Source organism: Balaenoptera acutorostrata, chromosome 6, assembly GCF_949987535.1.
Source record: "Balaenoptera acutorostrata chromosome 6, mBalAcu1.1, whole genome shotgun sequence".
Taxonomy (NCBI): domain Eukaryota; kingdom Metazoa; phylum Chordata; class Mammalia; order Artiodactyla; family Balaenopteridae; genus Balaenoptera; species Balaenoptera acutorostrata.
In genome coordinates, this window is record NC_080069.1 from 2,041,944 (window position 1) to 2,060,779 (window position 18,836).

The window sequence follows — 18,836 nt, forward strand, 5'->3', positions numbered from 1 at the left end:
AGGTGGCTCTCGGCCTCCCTTGGGGTCCTCACTGTGGTTCCTACAAGCGAACCATGTTTACGGTGGCTTCTGTCGAGAGAAAAAGCTCACTCCGGGAGGGGCCAGGTGGCACAGCTGCGCTAACCGCAGAGGTTTGACTGTGTAAAGTCTTTGGCATCTTCCCATTTACCACCTATGTGATTTTCCAGTGTTTGAACAAAATGCATAATCCTAGGAGCAAACAGAGTCCCCCTGTGGTGTCTGAAGGCTCACACGTGAAGATTTGTGCAGCATCTGTAACGTGCTGTGAACACTTCCTGGACAAGCCGGGGGCGTTGATTCATCCATCCACACAAGCTGGACCCCGTGGGCCACACCTTCCCTGCTGATCTGCTAAATTAGCGCTTTCTGGACCAATCAGAAAGTGAAAGTCAATTTAAAACCAGAGATTTTCCTACAGTTAAAAGTAAGGGTGGAGAGAGAATGCACTCCCAAGTAGGTAATAATCTTCACCTTTCCATTAAAAAAAAAAAACCTTAGCCGCCAAAATTCTTATCAAATGCCTTCCCAGACTTCACAGTAGACTTTTATGGTTCTGCCCACATCACGGACCTTGAGGATTTCCACGGGGCCGGGGCACACACACTGCAGGCCACTTGCTGCAGGGTCTGTTTTTCCCAGCACACCATTGGCTGTCTCTTCAGAAAATGTCAAATAAAAAGCAAAAACAGAAATAGGAAAAAAAAAAAAAAAAAAAAAAAGAAATAGGAAAAAAACCCACAAAACTTCCTGATGTGAATTTGTTTGCTTTGGGTCTCTGCATAGGTGAATTACTTGATTGTATTTGACTTCTTTTAAGAGTTCTTCATGTCCTTTATCAGATGCAATACTCTGTAGTCAGAAGGGTAAATAGCCAAAAAGTTTCAGTGGGCCTGTGGCTAAGCAATCGATTGCAGAGGGGAAAGGCAGAGTGCGGACACCTGGAAGGGGCCGGTTATTCCTTTGGTATTTAATAGCCGGTTTACAAGCTTCACGTCTTTGCATCTGTGAAGCCAAACGCATTTCTGGTCTGTTGGGTTGTAAACATTTATTGGGCTGGAGTTGGAGTGGGTGGCACCAGAGTGACAGCGGGGGAAGAGGCCAGGAAGGTCAGGCCGGGGAAGTGCTCCTGTTTTCTTATTTCACTGAGAATCTCCAAATGAGAAGATGCCAAGCCTCATCCTGGTAGAGCGGACCCAGGAAGCTGGTGGGCAGAGGTGGCGCCCCGCGAGAAGCTCAGAGCTTGGGAGGCAAGTGGGGTCTCCCTGCCTTCCTGTCTGGGTCTCTCAGGAACCTACACTCAGATGGAGTGCGATTCTTCAAAGACGTTTGCATTCCACCAGCCCACTCTTCAGTGTAGATAAAGGTACCCGTTACCATAAAATTCCGTGAATACTAGAGCCGTACCTTTGCAGGGTGGGCCCAGCGTTTCTGCCGGCCCCATGGGAAGCCTTACTCACTTCATTACATGCAGTTAAAGGTGTTTCTCCTGACCCGATTTTATGCTGCAAAGCCTGCGTTTGCTTCTCTAAGGTTGGGAAGTGTTGCTCTGTGTTGTGAAGCTGGGTGAGACCACACCAAGGCCTGACGTGCACGGATCCTTGCATTTCAGGAGCTGCAAAGCATCTCAGCCTCCAAGGGACAGGCGTCCGTGCTGGAGTGCCGGGTCCGAGGCACGCCCCCCCTGCAGGTCCAGTGGTTCCGACAAGGCAGTGAAATCCAGGACTCTCCAGACTTCCGGATCCTACAGAAAAGTAAGGAGAGGGGCCCGTGCCACCGCCCCCAGGTCTGACCAAGCCCTCTTGTCGAGCTCCAGGAGGACCAGGAAGGGCTTAGTCACTGAGATGCATGGATTTCTTCCTTCCTCCCTCCCTCCCTCCCTCCCTTCCTTCCTTTCTTTGCATTTTATTTGTTTTAATATTTAATTTAATTTTTATTTTATATTGGAAGATAGTTGATTTACAGTGTTGTGTTAGTTTCAGGTGTACAGCAAGGTGATTCAGTTATACGTATACATATAGTCATTCTTTTTCAGTCTTTTCCCATATAGGATAGTACAGAATGTTGAGTAGAGTTTCCTGTGCTATACAGTAGGTCCTTGTTGGTTATCTATGTTATATACTGTAGTGTGAGACGCGTAGATTTCTGTTCTCCTAGTGCGGAGGACGTGCAGGGTGCGGCACATTAGAGCCGCCCTGATGGAGTTTGTCTGCACCGTTTCTGCAGACATGTCCTAGACAGGGTCACACAAAAAGATGGGTAGGTTTAGTATGAACGGAAGCCCAGTCTAATACTCTGTTTTGATTTCTCTTTTTCTCATGTGGGAAACAGAACCTCGATCCACAGCTGAACCTGGTAAGAAGCTTTTTCTTTTTTTCTCTCTGGTAATGTATCTCTTTGGTTTCAATAGCTCTTTGTTTCCGTTTTAAAGCCATAAGCAGAACAGTGTTTTTGCAGTTCCCTGGAAATGTGAAACCCCCTTACAGACAATATCTTCTTTATCGTGGGGTCTGCACACTGCGTTTTACATCAAGTTCTTTATGAGGGAAACATGAAGTTCCATTCAGACAAGAAGGTCAAGCTCAGTGACTTAAGGCTTTTAAAACTGTAGTCTGTTATACTCAGAAAGCAAATTAAGCTCAAGATGAAAAAGCATCCTCCTAAGATTCCAGGAGAAAAGCATGATCTGTTGCATATTTCTGCTGACCAAAAGCCACCAACAACTAGACCCCAGCCTGGAAATGCACCTCACGGGAAAGCAGCCCGAAGGTGTCAGCAGAGTGACCACCCGGCACCTCTCATTAACGTGCCCTGACCCATGAGCGCTTCCTGTGCTACACCAGGAAGAAAGGCATCTTGCCCTGGAATCGCACCTCCCTGGGCCTCATCAGAGCCGCGTGGTCCAGAAGCCCAGGTGCCCTCCCCTCCCGCCTCGCACTTCTTGTATTTTTATGGCTCCTATAGACGAAAGCGATGTTTATAAGAGAAGCAGAAATTTTTGTCCAGGTGTTTCACAGTACATCCTCCTTGAAGACTACTTTCTTAGTATTTTTCCCATCAGCAAAGTCACCAGTTTCACTCTCTTCTTGCCAAAGGGTGGAAAACGTGTGTCTCTGCTTCAGCATCACGCAGACCCGGCTGCACATCTCTTGGGAGCCAGACCCGGCTTGGCCTTTCTTGGGGATTGTGGTGGCTCCTGGTCAGAGAGACCGAGGGCAGTCCTGAGCCTCTCACACCCGCGCACCGGGGCCTGAAAAGCAGAGTGCGAGCCTGTGAGGGTCCAAAGCGGAAGGGATGCTGAGTGTCAGCCTGAGGGAAAAACTGGAGTTGATCTGATGCCTTCTTTTTTTTAATTAATTAATTTTTATTGGATTGTATAGTGGATTTACAATGTTGTGTAGTTTCAGGTGTACAGCAAAGTGAATCATTTATACACATATATATATCCACTCTTTTAGGTTCTTTTCCCATATAAGTCATTACAGAGTATTGAGTAGAGTTCCCTGTGCTCTACAGTAGGTCCTTATTATCTATTATATATATATAGTAGTGTGTATATGTTGATCCCAATCTCCCAATTTATCCCTTCCCTCCCCTTACCCCCTGGTAACCATAAGTTTGTTTTCTGTCTGTGACTCTACTTCCGTTTTGTAAATAAGTTCATTTGTACCACGTTTTTAGATTCCATATATAAGTAATATCATATGATATTTGTTTTTTTCTGACTTACTTCACTCAGTATGACAATCTCTAGGTCCATCCATGTTGCTGCAAATGGCATTATTGTGTTCTTTTTTATGGGTGAGTTATATTCCATTGTATATAGGTACCACATCTTCTTTATCCATTCATCTGTCGATGGACATTTAGGTTGCTTCCATGTCCTGGCTATTGTGAATAGTGCTGCCATGAACATTGGGGTGCATGTCTCTTTTTGAATTACGGTTTTCTCTGGATATATGCCCGTGACTGGAATTGCTGGATCATATGGTAGCTCTGTTTTTAGTTTTTTAAGGACCCTCCATACTGTTCTCCATAGTGGCTGTACCAGTTTACATTCCCACCAGTAATGTAGGAGGATTCCCTTTTCTCCACACCCTCTCCAGAATTTATTGTTTGTAGATTTTTTGATGATGGCCATTCTGACCAGTGTGAGGTGATACCTCATTGTGGTCTTTATTTGCATTTCTCTAATAATTAGTGATGTTGAGCATCTTTTCATGTGCATATTGGCCATCTGTATGTCATCTTTGGAGAAATGTCTATTTAGATCTTCCTCCCATTTTTTGATTGGGTTGTTTGGTTTTTTTTTCTGTTGAGCTGCATGAGCTTTTTGTATATTTTGGAGGTTAATCCCTTGTTGTTCGCTTCATTTGCAAATATTTTCTCCCATTCTGTGGGCTGTCTTTTCGTTTTGTTTATGGTTTCCTTTGCTGTGCAAGAGCTAATCTGATACCTTCTTGTTGTGAGTTACACCCAAACCCCACCGCCCACCTGTACAGTCCCCCACGTCAGGTACTGTGGTCACTTTTCAAATTGTGGAAGCCACACAACTGCATATTTTGCTGTGACATGGCTTTGTATAAAATTGCACAGTGCTGTTCCCTGACACAGGGGACTTCTGAGACTCAATCTCCTGCGTGACCTGATGTGGAAATCCTATAGGGGGTTAAGGCATATCTTTTACATTGCTATTTTAAATAGACTAGACAGGCATGGATAGATAGATAATAGATGAATGGATGGATGGATAGATAGACAGGTAGACAGATATAAAAGTAGGAACCAAATATCTCCTTTATCCACAAGAAAGTTTGTGTGAACAAGTCTATGGAGCAGGTTATCTCTTTTGCTGCTTTATGTACAATAAAACTAAAACCTTGGGCCAAAAATTCTGAAGGCATTCCTGGTGGAATGGATTAAGGCAGCTTTGGCGTTGCATTTTGGATTCTGTTTGAATTCATGCAACTCTTCTTTCATCGTGTTTTATCCAGCGTCATCACCTACACAGGTGATATGATTTATTAAACGTCTCCCGTGATCTGTGTTGGAAAATCACAAACTAACCATCACCTGAAAATTTAAAACACTGGTGAGAAACTGCATAGTTTAGTTTCTGAGTATGTGCGTGTTTGAAAATTGAAAGCACTCAACACACCAACTCAGAAGGAGTATTTGGGTGAGGAGGGAAGAGAGAAGCTCCTCCAGCCCCTCCACCGCCCCTCAGACCACATACACTGTGCCTGTGTCAGTCGTGTCTGCTGTTTTGCTTCTAGAATATCGTTTTGTTTTTTTTTTTAATTAATTAATTTATTTATTTATTTTTGGCTGTGTTGGGTCTTCGTTTCTGTGCGAGGGCTTTCTCCAGTTGCAGCAAGTGGGGACCACTCTTCATCGCGGTGCGCGGACCTCTTACTGTCGCAGCCTCTCCCGTTGCGGAGCACAGGCTCCAGACGCGCAGGCTCAGCAGTTGTGGCTCACGGGCTTAGTTGCTCCGTGGCATGTGGGATCTTCCCAGACCAGGGCTCGAACCCGTGTGCCCTGCATTGGCAGGCAGACTCTCAACCACTGCGCCACCAGGGAAGCCCCCTAGAATATCGTTTTGATCATGAATTATTTAGTGAAACCGGTCCTCAGCAGCATCATGGGGTGGTCTGACCTCTAGAATGTTCTTAAATGCTTTTTGGTTTAATGTGGCAAAATCACGTCAAGAAGAGCAGGAGACGGAAGGCCGTCCTTGTAAACTGCATGTCCTAGCAACGTATGAAAAAGGCTGCCCTCACTGTGTTCGCTGAAGTTTCTTATTTTTCTTTCCCCTTTGGTTCGATCTGGAGGCATTTAAGGAAACAGACTCTTCCCTTCAAACCACAATAATAGCGCTTGCTGAAGACAGATAATTCTTGATAGAGCAATATTTCAAGCAAATCTGTCAGTACAAGGCAAACACGTATATAGTCAGGAGCTGTGAAAAACAAAACACCGCTAGTCTTCCCCGACCTCTGATAATTCCTCCACAATTATATTCTCCACGACATGGTTGGAATTGCTTCTTTTTTGCCATACAGGACCATTAAAATACTCTGCCTCAGAGAAATTCCCTGGTGGTCCAGGGAGTCGGCGCTTCCACTGCCATGGCCCGGGGTTTGATCCCTGGTCAGGGAACTAAAATACCACAAGCTGAGGTGCGTGGCCAAAAAAAAAAAAAAAAAATACCCTGCCTCAGAAATCTACACTTGGCACGGAGAATTAAATAAAATCCACACGCATGAACGACTGTTTGAGTGACTGCTTACATGAGTTGTTATGAGTTAGAACTTTAGAACAAGCAAATACTAGCACATATTTGTAGTTAAACAATGCCCTGACTTGCCTGACAGAACCAGGTATGATTACGATTCCTTTACTAGTAGGCGAATGTTTTCTGACATTGACTTGAAGTTGACCATTGATGCTTCCAGGGGAAAAAACAGAACATGTATTGAATCTTTTACTGTCCTTAAATGACCTGATGGACTATTACATCCAGTAGACAGACCTCTGAACTACTCAACCTTAGAGATTGTACGTAGGAACTGGCTTCCCTTGTGGCTGTTTTTTGGCCACTGTTAAATGGAGAGGAGAAAAATTGATATGACTATGATACATCTGAGGCAAGAGATAAATTTTACAGAACTAGGTCGGAGATATTCTCCAAATGCTAAAATATAAGTAGCCTTTGAAATTCAGAACATATCTGAGCATTCTGGTTTTCCTGCCCTCTCTCCCCTTCCTGACATGATCACTCTTGCTCTCTCCCCGCTGGCTGGCCTCCCTCCCTCCCTTTCTTTCCCCATATCCCCCCTCATTTATTTATATATCTCTTTTTTTCTTCTCTTCACTCTCCTTCTTTTTTCTTATTCATGGGCAAGATATTTTAAAGCCCTAGAAATGAAACTGAAATGCACTAGTGCCTGGTCACAGCCCCCGTAGGGATTAGATGTTTAGATAAGGAAGGAAACAGCCCATTCCCTGCCGATGCATTTGTGCGATGGAAACAGGTTTTTCTTGTCACTCCTCTGCTGGGTCTGTCTGATGTGTTTTCCACTCCTATCTCGTCTAGACAGAAGTCAGCTTGCATCACCCATCTTCTCAGACAGCTTTGTGAGTTCATAGCAGTCAGCTTACTCAGAACCCACATGTGTCTGTCATAGTACCTGCTCTGGCCTCCTTTTTTGACGTTCCGACTTTACCCTGATTGCATCCTTCAAAGACCAGTGTTGGGGAGGGCAGGGCCACAGAAGACTCCTTCGACAGCTGTCCGCGCTCAGGTCCTGACTCAGCCGTCTGCAAACAGCCACAAACTGTGTCGCGTTGCTTCTATAGCACTGTCTCATGGCACGCAAAATCGAAACTCCAAAAACCAGCGTGTCTTACTGGTTGGGGAACGGTGCACATAAACGTGCGGTGCTCTGACCTTCAGTGTGCGTCACCAGGGCCACCCGCCCTCCAAGATCTTGGAGAGTGGAATCTGTGCTTTGGTCCCGTGAGTCACGACGTGAAGTAAATTATAGTTTAAACGTACTGAGGCGCTGAGCAGTAGGAGGGCAACGGTGAGGATGTTTGAATGCGATTCCAGGTTAAGATAGTGGAGTAAACAAAAGTGGGTTGGATAAAGCCTGCGGTTCCCAAACCATGTGGCAGGGCGCCCTGGGTGCCCCACCTTCCAGCAGAGGTGCTGGAGATGCTGAAGATTTTTGACAAACACAGTGACACTTGATATCTCATGGGGACGACTGCCGGCTTGAAACAGTTCCAACGTTACATCACTCTACATTCTCTTCTGTGATGTCATATCTTTGTGAAACTGAGTTTTTGGTGTGTGTGTGATAAAACGCAAGTCCCATGTGAAAATCAGGAGGACTGTGAAAGCGGGCTGCCTGGGTCCCATCTGATGCCAGGAGGGGTTGTGCCCTCCCAGCAGATACACACATCCGTTAGTACGTGATTGGTGATTTAAGAATAAAATACTGGTATTTTTCCTTCAATTTATATGTACTTTTTAAAACAATAACTAACTTGTTAAGACCTAAATATTATTACGTTCTTTAGAAAGAACTGCTTAACAAAGGAGGCTATTCAGTATATCTTTAGGTTTTGGAGCACCGTAAAAAATGACTGAGACACTTAGGGTCTTGTGAACCAAGAAGGTTTGGGGAGAAATCTCTGGGGAGAGAGGGAGAGGCACCAAGACACCAAAAGGAGAACTGCGTGACTGTTGGAACCCTGAGATCTGTGTACCTCTGCCCCGCCCCCCCAAACTGGCCTCTAGAAGGCCAGCCTGGTGGAGACCGAAGGGCTCATTTCTGGGTGATGGCAACATCCCAAGAGAAGAAAAATCCATCCATAATGATGCAGGAGTTTCTCCAAGACAGAGGCCATCTAGGTAACACCCAGGGGAAGGCCAGGGTGAACAGCCGCTCTCTGCTGTCCAGAGATTCCCGTCGGCTCAGAACCACGTTGGACAAGAAGAGATCAAAGGCGTCTGAAGAAACCTCCCTCTGGGATGATACAGGAGAGCCTGAGCAACTCCCCAAAAAGCAGCTTGGAGGAAACAGACTTGCGAAGAGGAGAAGATGTAAAAGCAAAGCAACGCTCTCGTCGGAGGGATAAGAAAATCAGCGCATCCAAGAAGTAAAAATAACAGGTATAAGGGGGGAGGAGAGGAGGGACATTCAGAAAACAAGGAGTGCTTGCAATGAAAAAGCTGGTAGCAGAAATGAAAGTTAGGAAATGTCTCGCAAAGTAGGAGAAAAAGACAGAGAAGGGATGTAAGAGAGAAAAGGTAAGAAAATTAGATGGTAGCGACCCGCCCCGGTAGACTACACATCCTTAAGTAGGATTCCAGGAGGAGAGAACAAAGGGGAGAGATTATCAATGAAATTTTTTTTTCATACCCCAAACGGAAGGATATCAGTTTCCAGATTGAAAGGACCCACTGAGAGCACAACGTATGAAAACAGATTGACAGCAGCGTGCATCGCTGTGAAATTCACAACATCCAGGATGAGGCCATGATTCTCCCCGTGTCTAGAGAGGAAGCACCAGGTCACAGCAAACTAACAGGATCAGAGTGACCTAGGACTCCTCAGCAGGCTTACTAGGCACACAGACAGCGAAGCAACGCCTTCCAGATTCTGGTGTAAAATGACCTCCAACTCCATAAGGAGATGTGGTCAAGATTTTTCAGAGTTGCAGGGTCTCAAGGATTTTCCTCCACAGCTCGTCTGTAGGGTGTGCTCCCTGCAGCGAGAGAATTCACCGGCAAGAGCAAGATGTGAGGACAGGAGCATGACAGCAGATGCAGCCAGAGGCCGGGGTCCCCGGAAGGCACGGCTGTACATCGATGTGTCACAAGGACAGACACGTCAAGGCATTCATCCCTGAGAGCTTAGGGCCGCCGCCCATCTCCTGCCCTGACAACAGACGATTGCGGGTGAGCTGACCCCAGGTCGCATCTCTGCTTGGCCCGGCCTGTCACTGCCTGCCGGGTCAGTTGGGAACACTGTTACCGCCCACGGAAGTGCTCTGATTTGACCCGGTGCTGAGATCTGGAAGTTGGCCATGTTGAACTTAAAAAGAGAGATTTCAGAGACACAGACACCACCAGTGATTCCTCCCGGCTGTCCAGTTCCTGCCCATGCTTAGCCCCTCCAGGTACCCACCAACCCACCCCCGGGAGCCCCAGATTTCCCAGGAAACCCCGTGGCCTTGCCCACCCCATACCCCTGAGGGCTTTGGTAAACATCTGGGGAAGTTGAACTTTTTTCGGACAGTGGGAAGGTGGCCTTTTTTTTTTCTTTTTTTAACATCTTTAGTGGAGTATAATTGCTTTACAGTGGTGTGTTAGTTTCTGCTGTATAACAAAGTGCATCAGCTCTACATATACATATATCCCCATATCTCCTCCCTCTTGCGTCTCCCTCCCACCCTCCCTATCCCACCCCTCTAGGTGGTCACAAAGCACCGAGCTGATCTCCCTGTGCTATGCAGCTGCTTCCCACCAGCTATCTATTTTACGTTTGGTAGTGTATATATGTCCATGCCACTCTCTCACTTCGTCCCAGCTTCCCCTTCCCCCTCCCTGTGTCCTCAAGTCCATTCTCTAGTAGGTCTGCACCTTTATTCCCATCTTGCCCCTAGGTTCTTCAGAACCATTTTTTTTTTTATAAATTTATTTATTTTATTTATTTATTTTTGGCTGCACTGGGTCTTTGTTGCTGGGCGCGGGCTTTCTCTAGTTGTGGCGAGCGGGGGCTACTCTTCGTTGTGGTGCGCAGGCGTCTCACTGCGGTGGCTTCTCTTGTTGTGGAGCACCGGCTCTACGCACGTGGGCTTCAGTAGTTGTGGCACGTGGGCTCAGTAGTTGTGGCTCGCGGGCTCTAGAGCGCAGGCTCAGTAGTTGTGGCTCACGGGCCCAGCTGCCCCGCAGCATGTGGGATCTTCCCGGACCAGGGCTTGAACTCGTGTCCCCTGCATTGGCAGGCGGATTCTTAACCACTGCGCCACTAAGGAAGCCCAGAACCATTTTTTTGTTGTTGTTTTTTAGATTCCATATATATGTGTTAGCATACAGTATTTGTTCTTCTCTTTCTGACTTACTTCACTCTGTATGACAGACTCTAGGTCCATCCACCTCACTACAAATAACTCAATTTCATTTCTTTTTATGGCTGAGTAATATTCCATTGTATACATGTGCCACATCTTCTTTATCCATTCATCTGTCGATGGACACTTAGGTTGCTTCCATGTCCTGGCTATTGTAAATAGAGCTGCAATGTACATTGGGGTGCATGTGTCTTTTAGAATTATGATTTTCTCATGATATATGCCCAGTAGTGGGATTGCTGAGTTGTATGGTAATTCTATTTTTAGTTTTTTAAGGAACCTCCATACTGTTCTCCATAGTGGCTGTATCAATTTACATTCCCACCAACAGTGTAGGAGGGTTCCCTTTTCTCCACACCCTCTCCAGCATTTATTGCTTGTAGATTTTTTGATGATGGCCATTCTGACTGGTGTGAGGTGATACCTCATTGTAGTTTTGATTTGCATTTCTCTAATGATTGGTGATGTTGAGCATCCTTTCATGTGTTTGTTGGCAATCTGTATATCTTCTTTGGAGAAATGTCTATTTAGGTCTTCTGCCCATTTTTGGATTGGGTTGTTTGTTTATTTGATATTGAGCTGCATGAGCTGATTGTAAATTTTGGAGATTAATCCTTTGTCAGTTGCTTCATTCGCAAATATTTTCTCCCATTCTGAGGGTTGTCTTTTCATCTTGTTTATGTTTTCTTTTGCTGTGCAAAAGCTTTTAAGTTTCATTAGGTCCCATTTGTTCATTTCTGTTTTTATTTCCATTTCTCTAGGAGGTGGGTCACAAAGGATCTTGCTGTGATATATGTCATAGAGTGTTCTGCCTATGTTTTCCTCTAAGAGTTTGATAGTGTCTGGCCTTACATTTAGGTCTCTAATCCATTTTGAGTTTATTTTTGTGTATGGTGTTAGGGAGTTTTCTAATTTCATTCTTTTACATGTAGCTGTCCAGTTTACCCAGCACCACTTATTGAAGAGGCTGTAGGTGGCCTTTTCTTTACACAACAAGATAAATGCTTGTTAGTCAGCATTTAAAAACTAAGTGAAGTAAATCAGACAGAAAAAGACAGATATCATAGGATATCACTTATACGTGGAATCTAAAGAAATGGTACAAATGAACCTATTTACAAAACAGAAATAGAGTCACAGATGTAGAAAACTTATGGTTACCAGGGGGTAAGAGGGTCACAGATGTAGAAAACTTATGGTTATCAGGGGGTAAGAGGGGAAGCGATAAAATGGGAGATTGGGATTGACATATACACACTACTATGTATAAAATAGATGACTAATAAGGACCTACTGTATAGCACAGGGAACTCTACTCAATACTCTGTAATGGCCTCTGTGGGAAAAGAATCTAAAAAAGAGTGGATATATGTGTATGTATAACTGATTCACTTGCTGTACAGCAGAAACTAATACAACATTGGAAATCAACTATACTCTAATAAAAATTAAAAATTAAAATAAAACAAAAACTAAAGAACACATTTTTGAAGGATACATACATATGTGGTAAACATATAAGGAAAATCAAAGGAGTGATTATCTCTAAAGGGGAAGGAAGATTCAGCTGGGGAGGGCATATGGGGCATTCTACAGTATTGGTCATCTTTTATTGCTTAGACTTATTGATAGGTATGCAGGGGTTCATTTCATTGTTACTCCTTAAACTGTGCATTTTTTATTAAAAAAGTTTTTTGTTGAAGCATAGTTGATTTACAATGTTGTGTTAATTTCTGCTGTACAGCAAAGTGAATCAGTTATGCATATATATAGTCTTTTTCATATCCTTTTCCATTATGGTTTATCTCAGCATATTGAATATCATTCCCTGTGCTGTACAGTAGGACCTTGTTGTTTATCCATCCTGTATGTACTAGTTTGCATCTGCTAACCCCAAACTCCCACTCCATCCCTTCCCCAGCCCCCTCCTCTTTGGCAACCACAAGTGTGTTCTCTATGTCCATGAGTCTTAAACTGTGCATTTTAAATATCTTTCTCTATATATGATACAGTTTGAAGTTTTTAAAAATCCTTCATAAAAATTTATACAAGCCTTACAGTTACCCACACTGAATCTCGTCTTGCTGATTTTAGCCCAGAGTCCTTTTTTATTAGTTGTGTTAGCCAAACCATGTGGTTTGGAAGGTAAAAGCTGGATTTTTAAATTTTTTTTTTAAGTTAGGCTGGACCCCAAAAGGGGGGAAAAAAAACCTGTGAAGGAAGACATTTATGAAAGTGTTCCCTCATTACCCAGAGGACTTAGTAATATTATCCTTGCTGCTTCATCATTTTATGTTTCTGCAAACAAAATGGTTTTGTTTGTATTTAACCAAGAGTTCAGCATGTCCAAGAACTTGAATGAAATTTGGGGTTAACCTCTGAGAAATATTTATGTGATTAAGTAGTTTTTAGGTAACTTTAAAAGCAGAATTTACCATCAGCAAAAATGGTTTCCAATATACTAAGTTATTATATGCCCTCAAATCAGAAGTCTCCAGTTAGGAAAATTGGATTAAAAAGGACTGCACTTAGAGTTATTAATAACTTTAAATTTTTGCATTTTTTAAAGGACAGTTTTTTAATAAAAATAAGTGAGCCTCTAACTCCCTTTATTTGAGACAAGTAGTCACTTCCTGATTCCCATCCCTCACCAAAATGTACTTCACAGATATCTTAAGGTCTTTGTTCGAATAATATGTTACTAGATGAAAATTCATTGCTGCAGCTGGGCTCATCTCCTATCCTGCTGGCTTTCTTCATCCCTGTGATGTCAGAGCCATCCAAGCTGAGACACTCCTTTCTCTCAGCAAAATGTGAGCCTGTTGTCACTTCTGGATGAAATTTTCCCAGAGAAGCAAAGCTGAACAACTTTTAGGGCATAGGACTAATGTTTTATCTAGTAGAAGTCCCTGAGACATAGCAATGTCCGAAGATCACCGAAAGAACTTGCCAGTGCTTTTTTATTCTTATTTTTTTCTTCCGTATGTAGACTGTCCAGTCGGTCATCAGCTCTATGCATGAATCTACCTCATTTTATGCAATAGAAGTGTTCCTGAAAATTCATAGGAAATGAAGTTAGTTCAGTCAGATTTGAAACATGCAATCTTTTCATTCTCAAAAGGGCCCTCTGGAGGAGAAGGGGCAACTGTGTAAACAAGCTCAGGTTTTCTTAAAATGGCATAACTTAAAAAAAAAAAAATCAAAATTGTAGATAGCATAAGAAGACATTCTAAGAGTTGGCCAGATCATCACTCCAAAGCCACCTTCTATTATCCCTGCTGGATAAGATTTTATCCTGATTTAAAATGTAGGTTCAGGGGCTTCCCTGGTGGCGCAGTGGTTGAGAACCTGCCTGCTAATGCAGGAGACGCAGGTTCGGGCCCTGGCCTGGGAGGATCCCACGTGCCGCGGAGCGGCTGGGCCCATGAGCCACAGTTGCTGAGCCTGCGCGTCTGGAGCCTGTGCTCCGCAGCGGGAGAGGCCGCGATGGTGAGAGGCCTGCGCAGCGCGATGAAGAGTGGCCCCCACTTGCCACAACTGGAGAAAGCCCTCGCACAGAAACGAAGACCCAACACAGCCAAAAATAAATAAATTAATTAATTAATAAAAAAATAAAATAAATAAAATTTAAAAAATAAATAAATAAATAAAATGTAGGTTCAGGGCACAGAATTGCATTAACTGTAAACACAGTGTTTACGGGGAAAGTGTTCTCAGGCGTTGAGAACAATGGCATTTCTCTGTGTCTCCAGAAAGTCCATCTTTCCAGGCTGGGAGAGGACCATTCAAGGGCATCAGCCCTGGGAGGGCAGTGCAGGGAGGGGGGATTAGCCACGGAAGCTGACGGCCCCAGGCTCCCAGCAGCATCCTCTAAGACGGAGCCCACCTCCCAGAGGACAGCCAGGATGGGGGGATTCTTCCCCAAATCTCGACACACTGGGCTGTTCATTTCTTCTCCCACTGTCACGGCCACGTGACAGTGTCCTTTGGACTGGGCTTGTATCCTTCCAGTGTATCTCATATATTGGAGGACACACAGCCCACCTACTTGGGCAGATGGGTTTCTAGTGAGTTACTTGGATAGTGAGAGTAATTCAAGTGTTCAGATCCAGGAAACTCCTTGTTTCCCATCTTAAATCTTTTATTACTTCATTTCACATTGGGTTCCTCATGTCCTGGACCAGGAAAAAATGCAGAACAGCTAAGAGGCCTTGTGCTCTAGGAAGAAGGAGCTTGTGGGGGACGGGGTGTGACCGTCAGCATTTTGGCCTCAACATTGATTAACCATGACCTTGAGAGGATCCCTCTGGACCTTGGACCTCACTTGAAGAAATGAGCAACTTGGGCTAGTCCACATACAGTCCCTTAGAGCTGTAATATCCTGCGCTTTATTGACCCTCCTTTGGTTAAGGACACTTCTAACTCATCTCGTAACCATATGTATTCAATTTAAAATTCCCAGTCCCCGTTGCCTTTCCAGATACATCTCACTTTCCCAATGATTCATCTTATGTGAAGCTCTGACTTGAATTATTTCCACACTTTCTTCCTCTTCGATTGAGAAGCCTTGAACTGTGTGCAGTACACTCAGAAACACACAGGGTACCTTAGGGTACCTTCCCTCACGCTCTCTGTTATCCTGTCGTTTTCCTTCTGTTCAGTGAGCCTTTTTATCAATAATAATTGTGTGCTTTAAATGTATTCAAGCCTTGGGACTTCCCTGGTGGCGCAGTGGTTAAGAATCCACCTGCCAATGCAGGGAACATGGGTTCAAGCCCTGGTCCGGGAAGATCCCACATGCCACGGAGCAACCAAGCCCGTGCGCCACAACTACTGAGCCTGCGCTCTAGAGCCCGCGAGCCACAACTACTGAGCCTGTGTGCCTCAACTACCGAAGCCTGCGCGCCTAGAGCCTGTGCTCCGCAACAAGAGAAGCCACCGCAATGAGAAGCCCGGTGCACCGCAACAAAGAGTAGCCCCCGCTCGCCGCGACTAGAGAAAGTCCGTGCGCTGCAACGAAGACCCAACACAGCCAAAAATTTTTTTTTAATTAAAAATTTAAAAAAAAATGTATCTCATGCCTTTACCTGAAAACTCTTTTCTTAATATGCCAAACACCTCAGCAGGATTCCTTGATGTTCTTTGAGCCAGGAACTCTCGTGGGTCCCACAGCGCAGTGTTTTTAAACTGTGGATCATGACCCATGAAAGTGGGTGGCAACCACCACTAGTTTAAAATAAAATAGAAGAGAAAATGCGTAGTAACCAGAATTTCCCACTATTTCTAGCACAGGAAGTCTTCAAGGATACCATTCTTTCAAAAAGAGAAAATGATTTTGTTTGTTTGAAACAAGGCAGCGCATTATTAAGAACTCAGCCTATCTTGTAATTGAAATCAATGCCCACGAGCTCTCTTGGGACATAAAGGAAGACTCTCTTTCATTTTATTTATCGTTTAATTGGTTTACCTTTGCGTTTATTACTTTTATTGGTATTTAAAAATTGACATGTAATTTTGATAGATAAAAATGTTTGTGTTAGAAGGTAGGACTTTTACCCACAGTGAGCACTTTGCCCTCCCAGTGTTTAAAACATAAAATATGTTTGAGGGCAAGTTTGCTAATTTTCATTACTGATGTTTGACTCCTGGGGAGACGCATTCCTCTAAATTCTGAAAAGCTTGCCCTCAGGGCTGTTGGAGAAGGAGCTTGGAAGAGAAGCGTTGTCCTCATCCTGGTCTGTTGGCTCTTGAAAGCATGGCGGCCCAAACATCAGTGGCTCCAGGTGGCGACCACCGTGTCCCTAATCCTGAGGGTCAGCCACTCAGCTTAGCCCCAGTGGGGCACCAGACTTGGCCCGCCCAGGTGGGCTCACTCCGCGGGCTGTGGCTGGCCTCCAGGTTGGCAGGGATGAGCCGGGTGGTCTCAGTTGTGGTGGCCCGTCTCTGCTCAGGGACCCCTTTCTCCATCCCCACGGCCTGCCTCCCTGAGGGGTTCAGCCGGGCTCCCAGAGATGGAGCAGAGCGAGAGGGGACCTGAGGCTTTGGCTCAGAACAGACATCACTCCGACCGCTTCCATGGTTGAAGCAGCCGTCAGGCCAGCCGGAACCCCAGGGCTAGGGAAGGGAATGGGGCTGCAGAGTCCCTTTGCAGCGGGGCCTGGATGCAGGAGGGGGTAACTGCAGCCATTCCTGCAAAAAATCTATGCTACAGAGTCTCACGTGGCCCACATAATGTGCGAATAATCGACCGGCTCTGTGGGAATCAGAAGTATATGACTTTTCTTAACATTTACCAACACAGTCATCTTATGTTACTCGTACAATATAGACAATCACTGAATTTAAAAATAGTTAATGCACTCCCATAATCATACATACGTACATACATTAATTAATTAATTAGAAATAGCTAATACATTCTAGATCGAGCTTCTTCTTAATGGAACAGCTAACAGTTCCTGACGACAAAGCATTTACCACGCGCCAGGCAGCACCCTAAGAACAGTGTGTATCGCGTCACAAGAATAGATGGTCGTGCAGAGTGTGGAGTCTGGAGCCCAACTTGGTTCAAGTTGCCGCTCATGAGCTGCGTGACTTTGGGTAAATCAACTAGCCTTACTGTGCTTCAGCTTTCCTATCTATAAGACAGGCTAAGCGTAGTAAATGTAACTCATAAGGTTGACATGAGGGTTAAATCTAAATTCATCTATATTCAGTGCTGGTAGTGTTACCTAGTGCCTGAGCTGTTGTCATGGTTACCATCATCACCCCTCACAGTAACCCTGTGATGGTTGATTTATGAGTCATGATTCATACAAACCCTATAAGGTAGGTTCTATTATTATCTCCATCTTCTAGGTAAGGGCACTGAAGTTCGGGGAGGTGGACCAAAGTCACAAAGGCCCCATGGGGCAGCGCCCTCATTCAAGCCCCAGCAGCTGGTCCCAGAGTCCGGGCTTTGCATGCTGCAGAACATGGCTGCACTGTGTAACAGTAGTTTCCAGAATAACTGTCTGCAGTCAAACATTTCCATGTTATGTTCTTTTTTTAGCATTGTCGGCTTTTCAGAGAAGCTTGATTTTCCCCACCAGTGGCTTTTCAGTTGAGCAGCGACATTGTAGTTGAAAGGCCTTCCATGACCATCAACCAAACTAGGCAGGAGCTGGCGTCTTCCACGTGCCTAGCACAGAGGCACACACTTTGCAAACCTCTTGTGTCCTCTACACAGATACACTCATGAGGTACACGTTATCCCTATTTTATAGGTGAGGAAACCAAGGCTGATGAAAAAAATCAAAAAGAATGAGTCCTAAAAAAAAAAAAAAAAAAGAATGAGTCCTACTCCAAAGCTTTTGCCACTAGGTTGAACGGCTAAATTAAATGTCAAGAGATTCTCTTGTGACTACTTTGTAAAGTGACCCTATAATAATTGTTACTGAATTTGCTTGTTTTAGAAAGGCAGAGGGGCGGGCTTCTTCGGAGCAACTTTGTGGTTGCCCTCTGATGAGTTACTCTGTTCTCTTCCTTCCAGAGGAGATCTGCACCCTCGTTATAGCAGAGACGTTCCCCGAGGATGCCGGGATCTTCACGTGCTCGGCAAGCAATGATTACGGGTCAGCGACCAGCACTGCCCAGCTGGTGGTCACCTCAGGTATGCGAGGAGCGAAGGGTTGACGGGTCCCCACAGCAGAAGGGACGCACCCGGAGGACTGCTCAGCCTCCAGGAATGCTTTGCCCCGGGGGTCATCCTCACAACCAGGGTTTCATCACGAAACAAAAGGCTGGGGTGGGAGGGGGGAGGGGAAGCGGAGATGAAAACACAAAGGTGATGATAATGTAGCAACGGAACACATGTGGGGCTCTTCCTTCAGTCTTGGGATCTTGGTCTTGGAAACAATGCGATGGCTGCCCAAGGGCCTCCTGCTGGCCCAGAACTATGCTCACACCAGTGTCGACGGGGTCTGCAGATACTGGCGCAAATCAGTCACTGTTTAACCCACTAGATAAACCTAGAGAAGCTGTCAAGATCTTAGAAACTAGATTTCATTGAGACTGGACGCCTATGAAAAACTAAAGGAATGTATTTTATTATTAAAACCAACATTCAGAAATATCTGGGCAGTTTTTTAAACTCAGAAACTTACCGCTAGGGAAAGCAACATGAAACAGTT

The 18,836-nt window shown here is 44.9% G+C and overlaps 1 protein-coding gene across 1 annotated transcript in view; it reads left to right on the plus strand.

Moving 5' to 3' along the window:
* Nucleotides 1–18,836, plus strand: part of PALLD (palladin, cytoskeletal associated protein) — a 374,940-nt gene that overhangs the window by 173,877 nt on the left and 182,227 nt on the right. Inside the window, exons 6-8 of the mRNA XM_057548912.1 lie at nt 1,631–1,772; nt 2,350–2,373; nt 18,197–18,316. Coding sequence (XP_057404895.1) covers nt 1,631–1,772; nt 2,350–2,373; nt 18,197–18,316 — 286 coding nt within the window. The remainder of the gene's footprint in view (nt 1–1,630; nt 1,773–2,349; nt 2,374–18,196; nt 18,317–18,836) is intronic.